Raw genomic sequence first — 13,445 nt, 5'->3', positions numbered from 1 at the left:
GAAATGGGTCATAGCATCTTCTACACACAGCACATTCCACTCCACTGCATTGGGATTTGTTATAAAGGAGTTTCCCTGGAATTTTTACAATGTTTTGCAATTGACAAATAGCTTTATTTTGGTCCAGGGAAAATAAGGAAACCTACAAAAGCCTCTGGATCCCAGGTTTTACAAGGGTCCCGGGATAGATTTTAAGTAAAAGGAGCCAGAGAAAGTGCCTCCTCCACCCTTCTCTTACATCAAGGTCCATCTGGAAGGACACCCAAGTAAATGAAGAGCCAAACCAGTAAACACAGAGTGATCCGATGCAGCAACATCATTGACCTTATAGCTGTTAATTAGTCACTCACTGACGTTGCTGAAGACTGGAGCCCAAAGCCAAGTCAAAGCATTTATTGATGTTGCTGGCAGCTCAGAGGCAAAGGAAGGGGAAACTCCTCCTGAACCAAGACTGGACTAGGACTGGACCGTACAAGGGAAAGACCTCAAAGGTCTCACACACATATACACTCAACTCTAAAATATGAAATAGCCACCTCATCTCAACTATTTCTCCCCAGTACTAAACTACAACCCAGGTTCATGAACCACATCTGAAATAAAGGGAGCAAAAACCCCCATAATATAATGTATTTCCTAAAAACTGAACAAGCAATCCACTCAAGTTTCCCATGAATATTTCCCAAAAATGTCCAGGCTCAGGCTTATTTCAAGGAAAAACACAATTTTATAGATAACTGAAGTACTTAGTTGCAGTTCTAAGCTGGATTTCTGATTTTCAAAATGATCTTTATTCAGTTTTGATTGTTCTAAAAGACATAAGAAAAAGGAAAACCATTCCAAATAGGATTTTGCAGCTAGAAACATCATTGCATAGTTTTTCTAAAACAGAAAGACTGCAGCCACCCTGGCCAAAAGCCTTCAGAAGGCTTTGTTCTGGGGCTGGGAACACCTATTTAAAAAGGTTGTACAGATCTTTCAAGAGCAGGCTGGATTTAAGTAAAAGAAAATAAATTCAAAATTGGTATAAGCTCATCTGGGAAAACAAAGGGCAGGCAAAGGAAGCTTAAACACCCAGCACACTTTTGATATGACCTGGGAGTCCAGGTATTATGGTCCATCTGCAATAGCCTGTTCTCTATGTCACTGACAATTGAGACTTTCTGCCCAAAACACAGTGGCAACCTTCAGAGGACTTAAATTCCAAAAGCAGTCCTGCAGGACATTTATGAGCACTGGGGGCTGTTTTGTATCATGGGAAAACCCTAAAGGTCTCCTAGAGCCAGGTCTCTCAAGGTGAGAGCAGGTCCCCAAACCCTCTACCCTTGACCACATAGGCTGAGATAGTAATGCTCTTTCACAATCTCATCTATAGGTCCACAGCTGACAACAGACTTGGGGTGACCTGGGAGCCTGTTACCTTCCTCAACTTCCTTGAAAGGTCCCCAAGACCCCTTGGCCTTCTCCACCATCACAATCCTACCCAATAGAGCTCTTAGAGGGTGGTGGTGAGAAGGTTTACAACTATGGTGTGAGGAAGGTCACTTACTCTGGAATTGGTAAGAAGTGAAGTCCAAAGTCTGAATGAGGCGAGGCAGGACAGGGAAAGAAAAGAGGAAAAAAGAGGTGTGTTAAGAGAAGTGTAAACAGTGGGAACTGAATGAGACAGACAACCAGGAGAGAGAGAGCCTGGAAAGGAAGCAGCAGGTTAGGCAGGCAGAGGAGAGGGAAAAGGAATGGAGAAGCTAGAATAGGCCAAGAAAAGAAAGATGAAGGTGGCACACAACGGGAGGCAATAAGAAGAGAAAATGGAGGAAGCCCAGGAAGGGGCTTCTGGAGGACAGGGGACTTCTCTAGACAGAGGACCTTTGTTTTCTGGGGTGCCAGCTCTGGCCCTGCATCTTCTTGGAGAACCCAAGTCCCAGCCTGTACTTCCTATGGACTCCAATTAGGTGAGGACTCATCCCGTGAAAGGGGGAGTGACACAGAGACAGAGGCAAACAAATCAGGTGAAGACCAGGAAACAGACCCACAGATACAAGAAAAAGACAGACCACAGGACAGGGCAGACTGGGCAGTGTTTGGAGGGGAGTGAGGAGAGAAAGACTGAATTGCAGAGGCCCCTGAGGCCTTTGTGGCTCTGGTATGGAAAGGGCTGGCCTCCACAGACGCTCCTCAGGCCCTGATAAGGTCATGCTACCCACCACAGGCCCCCTCCAATACCCCCAAAGACCATGGCTGAGCATAGGATTTTGGGGAAAGGGTCTTTGCTGACTCAGCCACAGATTGAGCTCCAGGACCCCCACAAGATCATTAAAATTTTTCCTAGATAAACCAGAAAGAATGAAGGGGTACACAGACAGGCAAACAGGGGCACAGGGAAAGGGCAGGGAAGAAGTCTCCCTAATGGTATTGATACATGTGGAGAGTCAGGCAGTAGACATATACATGGTTAGACTAGACAGAGAGAGAGCTTTGCATATGTGTATACCCACTGCCCTCTCTCTGGAATCTGAGTCCCTCCCTCTCCCCTTCTGTGAACCCTCTGAAGCTTCATTTTAATGCCTTTGTCAGATGGTCAGGGAGACCCAAGAACCAGCTCCAGCTGTGCCAATGTGAACTTCTTGAGTCAGTCCTTTTGTCTCTCTGACCTCAATATCATATTCTGTAAAATGGGTGAAGCTGAAGGTTTAGGCCACCGTCAGGTGGGACCCTGGCTATGAGTGTTTTATAACTGGTAAAGATACCTAGGGGAACCGCTCAGGAAGAGAGCAGGAGGTTATCGTGCTGATGAAAATGATGAGCCTGGAATAGTGGGTGGGGACTCCTCCAAACTCAGAAGCCCATTTCCTGGAAGTCCCTGCCCCTCTCCAAAGAAGCTATCCGGCTCTGAAGCAGTGGTGGGGGGAAGCAGTGGTAGGGGGAGGGAGGCAGGGAGAGGTAACAGGAAGAAGAAACTGACGGGGCCAGGAGGAAGGTGATGAGGAGGGACTTGATCTGAGCCTCTACTACCTCAGCCACCTTCCAGGATCTACTGTACCCCCCACTCCCCATTGCTAGCAAGTTGGGGCCCCAGAGCAGGCCTACATTGTGCAAGAAAACAGCTTTGGGCCTCAGAACCGAGAGTGCTTCCAGAGAAGCCAAGGTCTTGCACCAGCTCTGGAAGCTAGACTGGCTGGGGCCCAGCCCCCACTGTGCTGCCAGGGAGATTGAAAATGGCAGGGAGCACTTCCCACGGAGGGGGCGATTGAAGGCCGGACAAGGAGGCACAGACATTAGCGGTTGGCTAACCTGCACCTGAAAGAAGCCGCCTTCTCCACACTGATGTTCAGCCGAGAGACCACCAGGTCTGATGCTATCTCCCCAAGGGCTAGGGCACAACCTCTGGGCCACGGAGCGCTGGGCGGAAGGACACAGTGAGGGCCTGTGGATTTCCACCAGTGAGGAGAGAAGTGCGGGGGCTGGTGCTCCCCATCTGTCCCCACAGTTGCTCCTTGGCCGAGCCAAGGGCTTGCTCACCTCTCAGAGCATTGCCCCAACTGGTTTGTTTTGGGCTTACATTGCAAGATCAGGGCCTCCCCAGAGCCAGGCTGGAGTCCGAGGCAGAAAAGGCTGTGGAGGGCACTGGGGTCACCACAGACTGGAAACCGGTTGGGCGCAGGCCCCAAACCTTGAGGAATCGTTTGGGCTGGGACCAGAACAGGGGGCTCCTCTGCACAGAGCTCCCCACTGCTTTGGTGGATTACTTCAGACTCAGAAAATTGACACAAAGAGAAACTGACCTGCCCGCAGCCAGCCCTGGCTGCCTACACAGGCTTTCCCCTGCTTGCCAGGCCACTCAGCACTGCGTGGCAGACACGGACATGCTCGCCCCGGGAAGCTCACCTTCACTCCAGCCGGGTCTCTGCTGCCTTTGTTAAATAGGGGACCTGCGGCTAGGAAAGCTGGATCCCAGGCTGTTGGGGTGGGGGGGGAGCGGGGTGGGGAGACCAGGCATGGGGACGGCTCCTAGCCCGGGAGCAACTCCCTGACCTGCAGCCGGCAGAGACCCCGAGCGGCACCCGAGCCGAGGCTGCCGAAGCCTGGCACCTTCCTCCAGCCTGGCTCTGCAGCAAACAGAAAGGAAACGCGATTCGTTCCACTTGGAATTTCCTTGAAATCTCCGAATCTAATCCGGCGTTAACTCACCGTGAGAAGAGCGCTCATCTCACAGGAGGCTGTGATAATGGGTGAATTGGCAGGATCCCTGCGGGCCAGGCAGCCAGGCCGGCCTTGCCCTCGCCCGAAATGACCCTTCCCGTCTCCTACACACGCTGAGTCTTTCAGAGGCGGGGGTGCCTGAGTGATAACTAATTGGCTTCCTCTTTCTTTCTTTCTTTTTCGTTTCTTATCCTCTTTTTTAAAAGGGGAGAAGCCATGAGAAAAGGCGTCCTGCAGAGAAGGACCCAGTGGGGTCTTTAAGGGTCTCTGTATGAACTGGCCGGCTCCTAAGCAGAAGCTGAACTCAGAAACCGCTACTTCCTTGATTTTTCAAAGCCCCCTCCTCAACTCCAGGACGCCTTTGGAGCCCTAGCCCCGGTGTCCTCGCTTAGCTCTCAACCTCTTCCTCCACACATACAGACACGGGTCAGGGCCCCACTATCCCTCCAAGCGCCAGTCTGGATCAGCCCCATGGCTGAAAAAGGCGCCATCGGAGTAGGGGTGTGGGGCGCTGTCTGAGACTGTGCGTGACCTCTCCCTACAACTTACTGCCCTCCAACTGGCCTGGCCCGGAGCCCTCTACGGGTCCAAGCCAGGGTTCTCCGAAAGAGCTGAAATGTAGCCGCCGGAGCCTTGAAAGGCTGCAGCTCGCTGCCCAAGCTACGCGTTGCCGGAGGCGGGATTCCCAGGTGCATCAGCCCGGGCGGCCAAGTGCGTTGTTTCAGGTCCCCTGCCTGGGATCCCTGCACTTTGCAAAGTTAGCTGCACAGCTGCAGCAGAGGTCCGAGATCCTTCCGGCCTTAGTACCTGACCCACGGTCCGGCACCCCCAACCCGGTCCCGGCGGGAGAGTGAGAGAAGCGAGCTCGCCGCCTACTTACTATGCATGGATGCAAACGGGTCGTGCTTACAGTGTATTTCCATCGGGGCGCTCCAGACTGCAGGCCGGCCCACGCCGCCGCCTCCTGGCGCCAAGGGGCTGCCCAGGGCGGATAGGGAGCCGCGCCACCAGGCCAGGCACTGTGCGAGCTGGGCTCAGAAAACACTGCTGGAGCTTCGGGGTCTCTCTCAGAGCCTCCCTGCTGGAGACCGCCCGGAGCTGCGCGGAGAGGCGGGAAATGGTGCTAGCGCACCCGGGCTAGGAGCGGGTGCCCAACTCCGGCTGGCTTCCCTCCCTGGCTGGCTCAAGCGGCAGCTCCGGGCCCAGCCCGGGGTAGCTGCGGCCAAGGCGCCCGCGGCTTCGGGGGCATAGCGTAGGGGCCCGCCTCCGGGACAGCCAGCAGCCCCCGGCCCTGGGAAGGAGCAGCTTTGAGGAGGCCGCCGGAACAATCGGCCCTTGACTTCACTCAGGGGGCAGAGAGACCCGGGGGCTGCCAGGCTGGTTCCGCGGCCTGGATGCTTCTGAGGTCCCTCCTCGACCCCTCGGTCTCCGCCAGATCCTTTCTTTCTCTGCTTCTCCGAGTCTCTGGGGCTCGGACTTGCCCCCTCCGCCTCTCTCGAACTGGCTCTCCGACGTCTCGGACGAAGTTGCAAAGAACTTCCTCTCCGGCAGCGCGGGGTCCTGGCGGGTTTGGAGATGCTTCCGCCCCTGACGCTGGGGCCGCGACTCCGGAGTCCCCGGGAGCGTGCAGCCCTCCAACACTGAGACCCGCTGCCTTCAAAGTTCCCGCGGCCCCCGCTGCTCGCCCATCGCTGGGAGCAGGAACGGGGACACTAGCGACGGACTCTTCCTCGCCGGGGTGTCTACCTCGTGCCAACCAACTCTTCGAGCCCCGCCGCCCTCCCTCGTGGGTCTGATTCCACTGTCTTTCCGCTGCCTCTTCCGGGACGGCCGCCGTGCCTGCCCCAGGCGTGGAGTGAGGAACAGAGGAGAGAGCAGAGGGTCCCTGCCACCAAGGCCGCCGGGGCTGCCGGGGCTGAGATGGAGCCGCAGCCGGCTCTGACTGCCTGCGTTGCCGCCGCCGCCGCCGTCGCTAGCCCTCCGCCTGCTCGGCGCGCACAGTGCGCCACCGCGCCGCCCCGGAGCCGCTTTCAGGACCCGCTGCGTGTGGACAGCGCCGCCCGGGGCTCAGCTCCCTCCGGGCGGGGGCGGGGCGGGGGCTAACCTGCCAATCACGCTCCACCAAGCCAATCAGAGTGGCGTCAGCCGGCCCTGGCTCGAAACACCGCCCCATTGGCTAAGCAGCCCACAGGCTCCGCCTGATTAGCGGACACCTGGGCAATGGGAGAGAATGGGGGGCGGGGCCCAGGCGGCGGCGCCACGTTCATTGACAAACGCGCTGGACTAAGGCCTAGTGGATCGCGGCTGTGGGGAGGGGAAAGGGGCCCACGCAGTGCCTGGAGAGTCCCGCTGCGGGTCCCACGCGGGCTGGACCTCCCCACCGCGATGCTGGGATCCTGGGACGCTCTCAAGGCTTGAAAGCAGCCGATTGAAGGGTGAGAATGGGGGAAGTCTCCAAAAAAAAACCAAAAAACAAAAAATGTATGTTGGAGGAAGACAAGGAGCGCAGTAGAGATCCTGCACCATCAGGCTCGTGATGGGATCGGATTGTGTACATCGGAGTGTGTGCATATCTGCCAGTTCTGACCTCACTTTCCTCATCTGTAAAATGGGCAGAGTGGGGTTAACTAGATTTTACTGAAGGTTCCTTCCACGGAAATATTTCCTAATTTTATTTCCTAATTTTATCAAGTACCTACTAAACCACCACTGGCTCCTCGTCGTCCACCCTCCTCCCTCACTCCACCTGCAGGGCCCTCATTGCTGCATTAACCAAACGCAGAGACGTTGGGGGAAGGGGGAGAATATCTCACACTCCTTTAAAGTTAGTAACTGGGGCCCACCAGGGCGCACCTGGGTGGAGGGGCTAAGGCTTTGGGCCAGGTTGCCCAAGCAGAGTGGCTGGCCCTCTTTCCTGCCTCAGATCAGGAACTGCCAGACGCTTTGGGAGCTGGTGTTGCGCTTCTGTCCACCGGAGTAATCCCGCACCCGGCTCAAGGCTTCTTGAGAACCGAATGAGCCAAGTCGCGTCCAGGGCTAATAAGGGTCCCTGAAGCGGGCGGGTGGACGGGCGCATTGTATCTGCAAGGGTCAAGCAAAGCGGCCAGGCGCGCTGCAATGCGGCAGCTTCCAGTTGACGGGAAACTGACCTTCCCTCTACAGGGGAAGTTCCTGTCCCTATGTAGACAAAATGGATGGATTTGTAGCAGAACTCTTGCTACAGAAGGGATCTTTGACTAGCGAGTCCATTTCTTTGTGGGTTTTAAGGCTCTGAGACAACAATCAAAGAAACTGGACCTTGAAAAGGAAGCGTGTGACAGTCATTCTTCACCCAGGAAGCTATAGTTCTGTGAGCCATCTGGGCCCCGGCTCAAGAACGACGCTGAGGATTCCCTTGCCCCAGCAACTCATGGGAGTGGTCCGAAGACTCACTTTCTATTTCAAGAGTGATGATCCGCTAATATTAAACATAAATCCACAAAACAAGGGCTTTGAGATGCCTGCTCCAGGACTGGGCTTGTAAGGAAGACAGAGTACAGGCTGATCATGGGAGGATTCCTGGGTTATCCTCTTGTTTTATTCTCTGCCTCGGTTTCCCTTCCTCTGCCTTCTCTCTACTCATGCTCTACTTCTCAAACTCCTACACTGGGGTCGACTCTTGGGCCCGCCTTCTGTCCCTGTTCCACACCCAGCTGTCCCTGACCAGTAGACAAGTTTCCGGCGCTGACACCCGTCCCCACCCCCCACCAGGGCACAGCTGCGGAAAACGGCCCCAGGCGGGCCTCTGGGGACCCAGGAGGCTGCAGTGCGCGCCGGGGTGGAGTGGCGGCGTTATCTCTTCTTTGTCTGGAACCCCGCCTGTCCGGATCTTCCCCTTTCACCCCCGGCCTTGGAGCAGGAAGATCGCAACAGCAGAGAGGGACGGGGATGGAATAGACTTCCTGCACTGGCTTCACCCGATGGCGCCCAGTGGGTCGGAAATGACCAGAATTCAGATCCTCGGCCCAGACTCAACATGGCGGCTTGCACACCTACTGGAGAGGCGGGAGTGCGGGACGCCCTGAGGGATGCAGCCAGTGACACCCCCACCCCCAGCCTCTCTTGCTGAGCTCAGGCCTACAAACCCAGGTTCTCTAGAATCTTAGAGCTAAAAGGGCCTCGAAGCTATGCTTTCTCCATTTCACGGGTGCAGAACCCGAGGCCCAGAGGCAGGATACGACTTGTCCAAAGTCACACAGCAAGTCTGGGGTAGAAGAAAGGCTGCGGGCTGGAAACCTTTCTCAAAAGCGCCTCTCCAGAGCCGCTCTCGGGATGGTGGGGGAGGGGCGATGCTGCCAAATCGAAGAACTCGGCTGGAATATGCCCGCACACGCAGGTTTTCCTTCGGATACCCGTGAGGCTTGCATAGAATCCCCGGGGCACGGCCCGAGCAGGAGTAGCGCCGATTCCCCCTTTCACACAGTAGGTGTTCGGCTTCGGGACAGTGTTCTGCTGCGTGGCACACACAGGACCCGTCTTACCTGTGCACCCAGAGCAGCCCCTTCCCGCAACTCGCGGCGTTCTTGGGGGAAGGAGTTTCCCCCTGGATAGGGGTGATTCATCACCGCCCGAGCGGGCGGCCTCTGGGAAGTTCCAGCCCCAAAAGGCGCGACCGGACCTCATACCGTGACCACCTAGCCCAGCCTTACAGGTCACTAAACGACAGCCCAGAGAGGTTACGTGACTAGCTCGAGGCTGCACAGCAAGTCCATGGTGGAGCCGGGCTACTGCGCCTCAGTCCTGTCTCTGAACGCCCACAAGCCGCAGCCTGGGTCCAGGAGAGCGAGACTAGCAGCTCTCACCGCGGCTCTCAACGCAATCGGGCCTCGCTCTGATCTGCAGTGATGCGCTTTCTTTCTCCCAGTAACAGGGCTTTGGGCCGGGCCCTGTGCTAGGCGCTGGGGGCAGGAGACCGCAAAAGGAAACTATCCAGGAAGAAACTCAATTTATGTGAACCGAATTGCCTTTGAAAGTTTTGGTACTGAAAGACAGCCCATTGAGAATAATGTTTGAGAAGGCAGAGACCTCGTTTCACTGGGGACACACCCCCTCCCGGCTTCCCCTTCCACGCCTCCCAGCGCACTGCATTACCGTGGCTTCAGGATGTGCGGGCTGCTACAGTGTTCTATTAGCCTGACATCGACTCCCTCAACCCAAGTCCAGCCCATTTCCCTGTTCTTGCTTCTGACAAAGTGAGGCCCAATAGGGCTCAGACTGGTTGCTCAGTTCTTCAAAGATCAGGGATGCTGCCAGCACGGCTGTCTCAACCCACTGAGTTCTCTCTAAACTTCATTTTTAAAAAATAAAAAAAAAATTAAGTATCAGAGGGAAAGAAATTGACCTGAAATTATACAGCAAGTGGAGGCACAGCAGATTCCTGTGTGATTCCTGCCCCTGGATCAGGAGTCTGCTCTACTTGACCTGTCCCTGTTTTCAGGAGTTCTTGAAGAGGATGGAGAAAAAACGAGAATTTAACCAGGTTTTTCAAGAATCATGTAAAATCACCTTAGTCGGGGTGTGTTATCATTACCAGCATGTCCTGCAGGCCAGGGGCGCTGGGACTACTCTCTCTCCCAAAGACTTGAGACAGGCAGCCCCTTCTAAAGCCTCTGCTTCCCCGTTTGTTTAATACAGAGAACAAATCCTGAGATGTGACTTCTTAGGCTCTGTGAGATGAAGCTTCATGGATGGGGGTTATTAATATCTATCACTCCATTCCAGGCTCATTCCAGAACTGTGAGACTGGATGTCAATGCCCAGTGGGAAAGTACTCAATCCATCCAGGTCTGCCCGGATCTAAGGACTCAAGGGTTCCCATGGCAAGGAGAGACTACTACTTGCCCAAGCAGTAGTTTTTCTCCAAGGGGGTCCATGGAGAGAGGGGGGAATCTGTCTCTTCTCCCAGCAGGAACAGGAGGTCTAAGGGCAGAGAGGTCACCTTCCATTCCTATTCCCTCCATTACTCATGCTTTATGATCTCCTACAAGTCCCTGCGCCTCTCTGAACCTCTGTGTTTCCTTTCCCTACAGCAAGGAAGACATTAGAGGAAAAGGTCCTTAAGTGGCTCCCTGCTTAGTGTTGACCTGACCTTATTTTGGGCTTAGAGCCAGAAGGACACACTCCCTCCCCATTGGGCAGATAGGGAAACTGAGGTTGGGGTAAGAAATGGAATATGGTTCTGAAGGAAGAAAAAGGAAGTCTATTGGCCCATGAAATACCCAGAAGTTGGGAGAAGGAAGAAGCTCTCATAGGAACCAGACCTGGACAACCCTTTGAGCACCAGCTTGGACAGCTTCTCAGCGTCCCTCTCTTCTCCAGCCCTGACCCAGGCTGGAGTGGACAGATGGAAGTGCAGTCTCACTTGAACTGTTGCCCTTTTCCAGGCAGGCAGCTCTTCCCCAACCCATCAGGGAGGAGGGGGCGTGGCTCTCTAGATTTTAAGGCTTGGCCAGCCTAGGGCTCCCCTATCTCACCCCACCCCAAGCCCCACCCAGTCCAGCTATGCAGAGGAATGAAATGCTTTATTGATTAAATGATTATTCAGGCAATTGAACTAATCAAAGAGCCCATCGACCGCCATGAATTACATTCTTCTAGACAGCTTGTCGGGAGAGCCAGCCCGAGGACTGCGCAGACCCTCTCCATGACACTCACACATCCCCGCCTCATTCCCCACACATACACAACACCCACTTCCAGGCTCAGGTCTCTCTGAAAGTCCATCTGCTGAGAAGCCCACGGCCAGGGAGAAGGGCCTTCTGAGAATTGAAGATGGAGAAGAGGAGTTTCCAGATACCTTTTCCTGAGCCCTCATCCTGGGAGCACTCTTCTGCCTCAGATCTCTGCCCTCACTTCTCTTCAGCCACAATTTTGGAAACACAGTTATGCCCCAGAAGTTGTCCTGGACTTGGGGTCTAAGTTTATCCTCTTTTGCTCTTAGGCTTGTATTTGAGGCTGGAGTAGAGATGGAGGTTCTCAGAGGGCACAGAGATGGGGGAAGGGGGCTTCTTGCCAGGGCCAGGAGAGTGTTTGTGTGGGAGTTCACAGTGGCCTAGTGAGTGAAAGAGGCCCCCCATACCTGATTCATGCCTCAGGGCAGATGGAGGCCTACTGTCCCTGCTATCTCCTCTCAGACATAAACACATCCTGCTACCTACTTCTCAGGCCTGTGGGAGGCACATGGGGACCTAAGCCAGGGAGGCCTGTGCGCATACAGGCCTTAGAGCTGAATGCCCAGACTATGCACGTGCATCCACCCACTGTGCTCTCCTCCACTGGTGCGGCACCCACAGGATAAAACCTGAGGACACAGTGTGTGTGTGTCTGTGTGTACACACAAATACACACGCCAGTGTCAGAGGCTTGTCTAGGTGAAAGTGAATGTAGGATGGGGGTCCCTAGAAATGTCACAACTAACCCTACAGGTGTCAGCTGTCATCTGCAAGGTTATGCCTGCCACAGGAGACCTGTTTGTACAAATGGTAGCCTGAACAGTGCTCACTGCACACCAAGAGGCTACATGCCCTGAATTCACACCTTCATTCCTGGTCCTATCTCCCAGTAGAATGGAAACTGGGCCTTACAATGCTCATGCTAAACACCACGGATCTCCATAGGCCCCAGACCCACGTCTAGGAGTTTGCCTAGAGACACAATGTGAACATTGGCATGTATGCATTGGACAGCCGTTGACATCCAAAAATGGAAAGGTCAGTGTAGCCACTTCTTTCTCACTTCCAAAAATCACTTGGGATATAACAGGTGAATGCAGACCCTTTAAATAGTGGATGTACACTCAGATATTTCCCAATTACATAAATAACACTCATAGTAGACACACATTTTGGATACCCAAAAGAATATACACACAAGTACTAACTTATAAACACACACGAATACCCCACGAGTATAAAGATACACACACACACACACACACAGGAAAACAACTTTTGGACACAAACTCATATATTTTTACATCTTTTAAAAATGCATATACTGTAATGCACACACTGAATCCCTTATATAAACACACAGGCCCTAACTTGCAGACCCCCGGAAGGACACCAGCATGAACATTCAGAAACAGAGAAAAACACAGACAAACTCACAGATATTTGGACTGATGCAGAAGTGTGTGAACAGATAGGTGAAAAAACATAACAAACACGCCGCAGTTAGACAGTCTCTACGAAAATGCGGCGCACCCCCTCCTCCTCCAGGGTCACCCTGCGTGGGGACCAGGGCCTGGCCGTGTCCCGGAGTTTGCACGTCTGGAGCCCGTATCGCGGTCCTACCTGTCCTGCTGGTCCGAGGAGTCGGATAATTTTTCTCTAAATCCATTTTGATTTTTCAGGACTTGATGGAATGGACAGGGAAAAAAGTTTCCACTTTTTTGTGCCTATTTTTTCTTTTTTTTTTTTTTTTTTTTTTTTTGGTGCCAGGGGCCGCTCACAGGTCGGAATAATTCAAGCCTTCCGCTCCCCCGCCGAGCTGGGGTAGCTGATCACTGAGCTGAAACTAAACGTTTTAGGTGGAAAAAAAGCGTCCGAAGGCACCGTGAAATGATTAAGGAACTAAAGAGCTTCTCGCCATGTGAGATCATGTCCTGTTCTCGCCAACATCACAAGATGTCCCCAGACACGCCGCGCCCCCAGCGCGCCGCCCCACACTGCCGGCCCGGAGCGAGGAAAGGGTAGGCGCTGCGCGGCCGGGCCTGCTCAGCGCGCCAGACGTGGCGGACCCGGCCGGGCCGGAGTAGAGCGGGAAGCCGGGAGAGCAGCAGTGCTGCTGCCGCGCCGCCCCAGACTTTTATAGGGGTTGGGGGGGAGGGAAGGAAGGCTTCAGCCTGCGCCGGGCGCTAGCCAGCGCACCTACGGGAAGGGGCAGACCGAAGCGGAGCCCGGGAGCCCGGGTCTTCCAGCCGCACCCTCTATTAAGACATGCGCTTGGGGGTCGCGGCCCTCTGCGCTGTGCGCGGGGCCTGTGACATCTCCATGTGCAAACCCCGCTGCTTAGACGAGCGCAGGCCGGGTTTTTGTTTTTGAAGAAATTAACTGCTCGGCCGAGCAGGTGCTTTTGAAAGGGGTTGCAAAGGCTGGCAGTGTTGCCAGGCACCGAGGCGACGTTCCGGTTTACTCCGATTCACCCCTAGGGCGGCGCCCGACCCCAGGGTTCCCAGCCATCCAACCCCCACCCCAATTTGTTGG

The 13,445-nt window shown here is 54.6% G+C and overlaps 1 protein-coding gene across 3 annotated transcripts in view; it reads right to left on the bottom strand.

Annotated features, from left to right (window-relative positions):
- The window catches only part of PAX5 (paired box 5), a 202,320-nt gene extending 189,322 nt beyond the window's left edge, over window positions 1–12,998 (bottom strand). For 2 of the 3 annotated variants that reach the window (XR_010130152.1, XM_004048026.5), the window contains exon 1: window positions 12,534–12,998. Coding sequence is in view for 2 of the 3 variants with exons in the window: in XM_004048026.5 (XP_004048074.1) it covers window positions 12,534–12,579 (46 nt within the window). In the remaining variant the exon portion in view is untranslated. Of the gene's footprint in view, window positions 1–5,080; window positions 6,203–12,533 lie in introns of those variants that run through there. The other variant, XM_019034203.4, reaches the window with a different exon arrangement.
- Window positions 12,999–13,445: the final 447 nt, after the last annotated feature.

The sequence above is a fragment of the Gorilla gorilla genome, chromosome 13 (assembly GCF_029281585.2).
Source record: "Gorilla gorilla gorilla isolate KB3781 chromosome 13, NHGRI_mGorGor1-v2.1_pri, whole genome shotgun sequence".
Taxonomy (NCBI): Eukaryota; Metazoa; Chordata; class Mammalia; order Primates; family Hominidae; genus Gorilla; species Gorilla gorilla.
The sequence above is the reverse complement of the archived record's forward strand: the minus strand, read 5'-3'. Positions and strand labels throughout refer to the sequence as shown.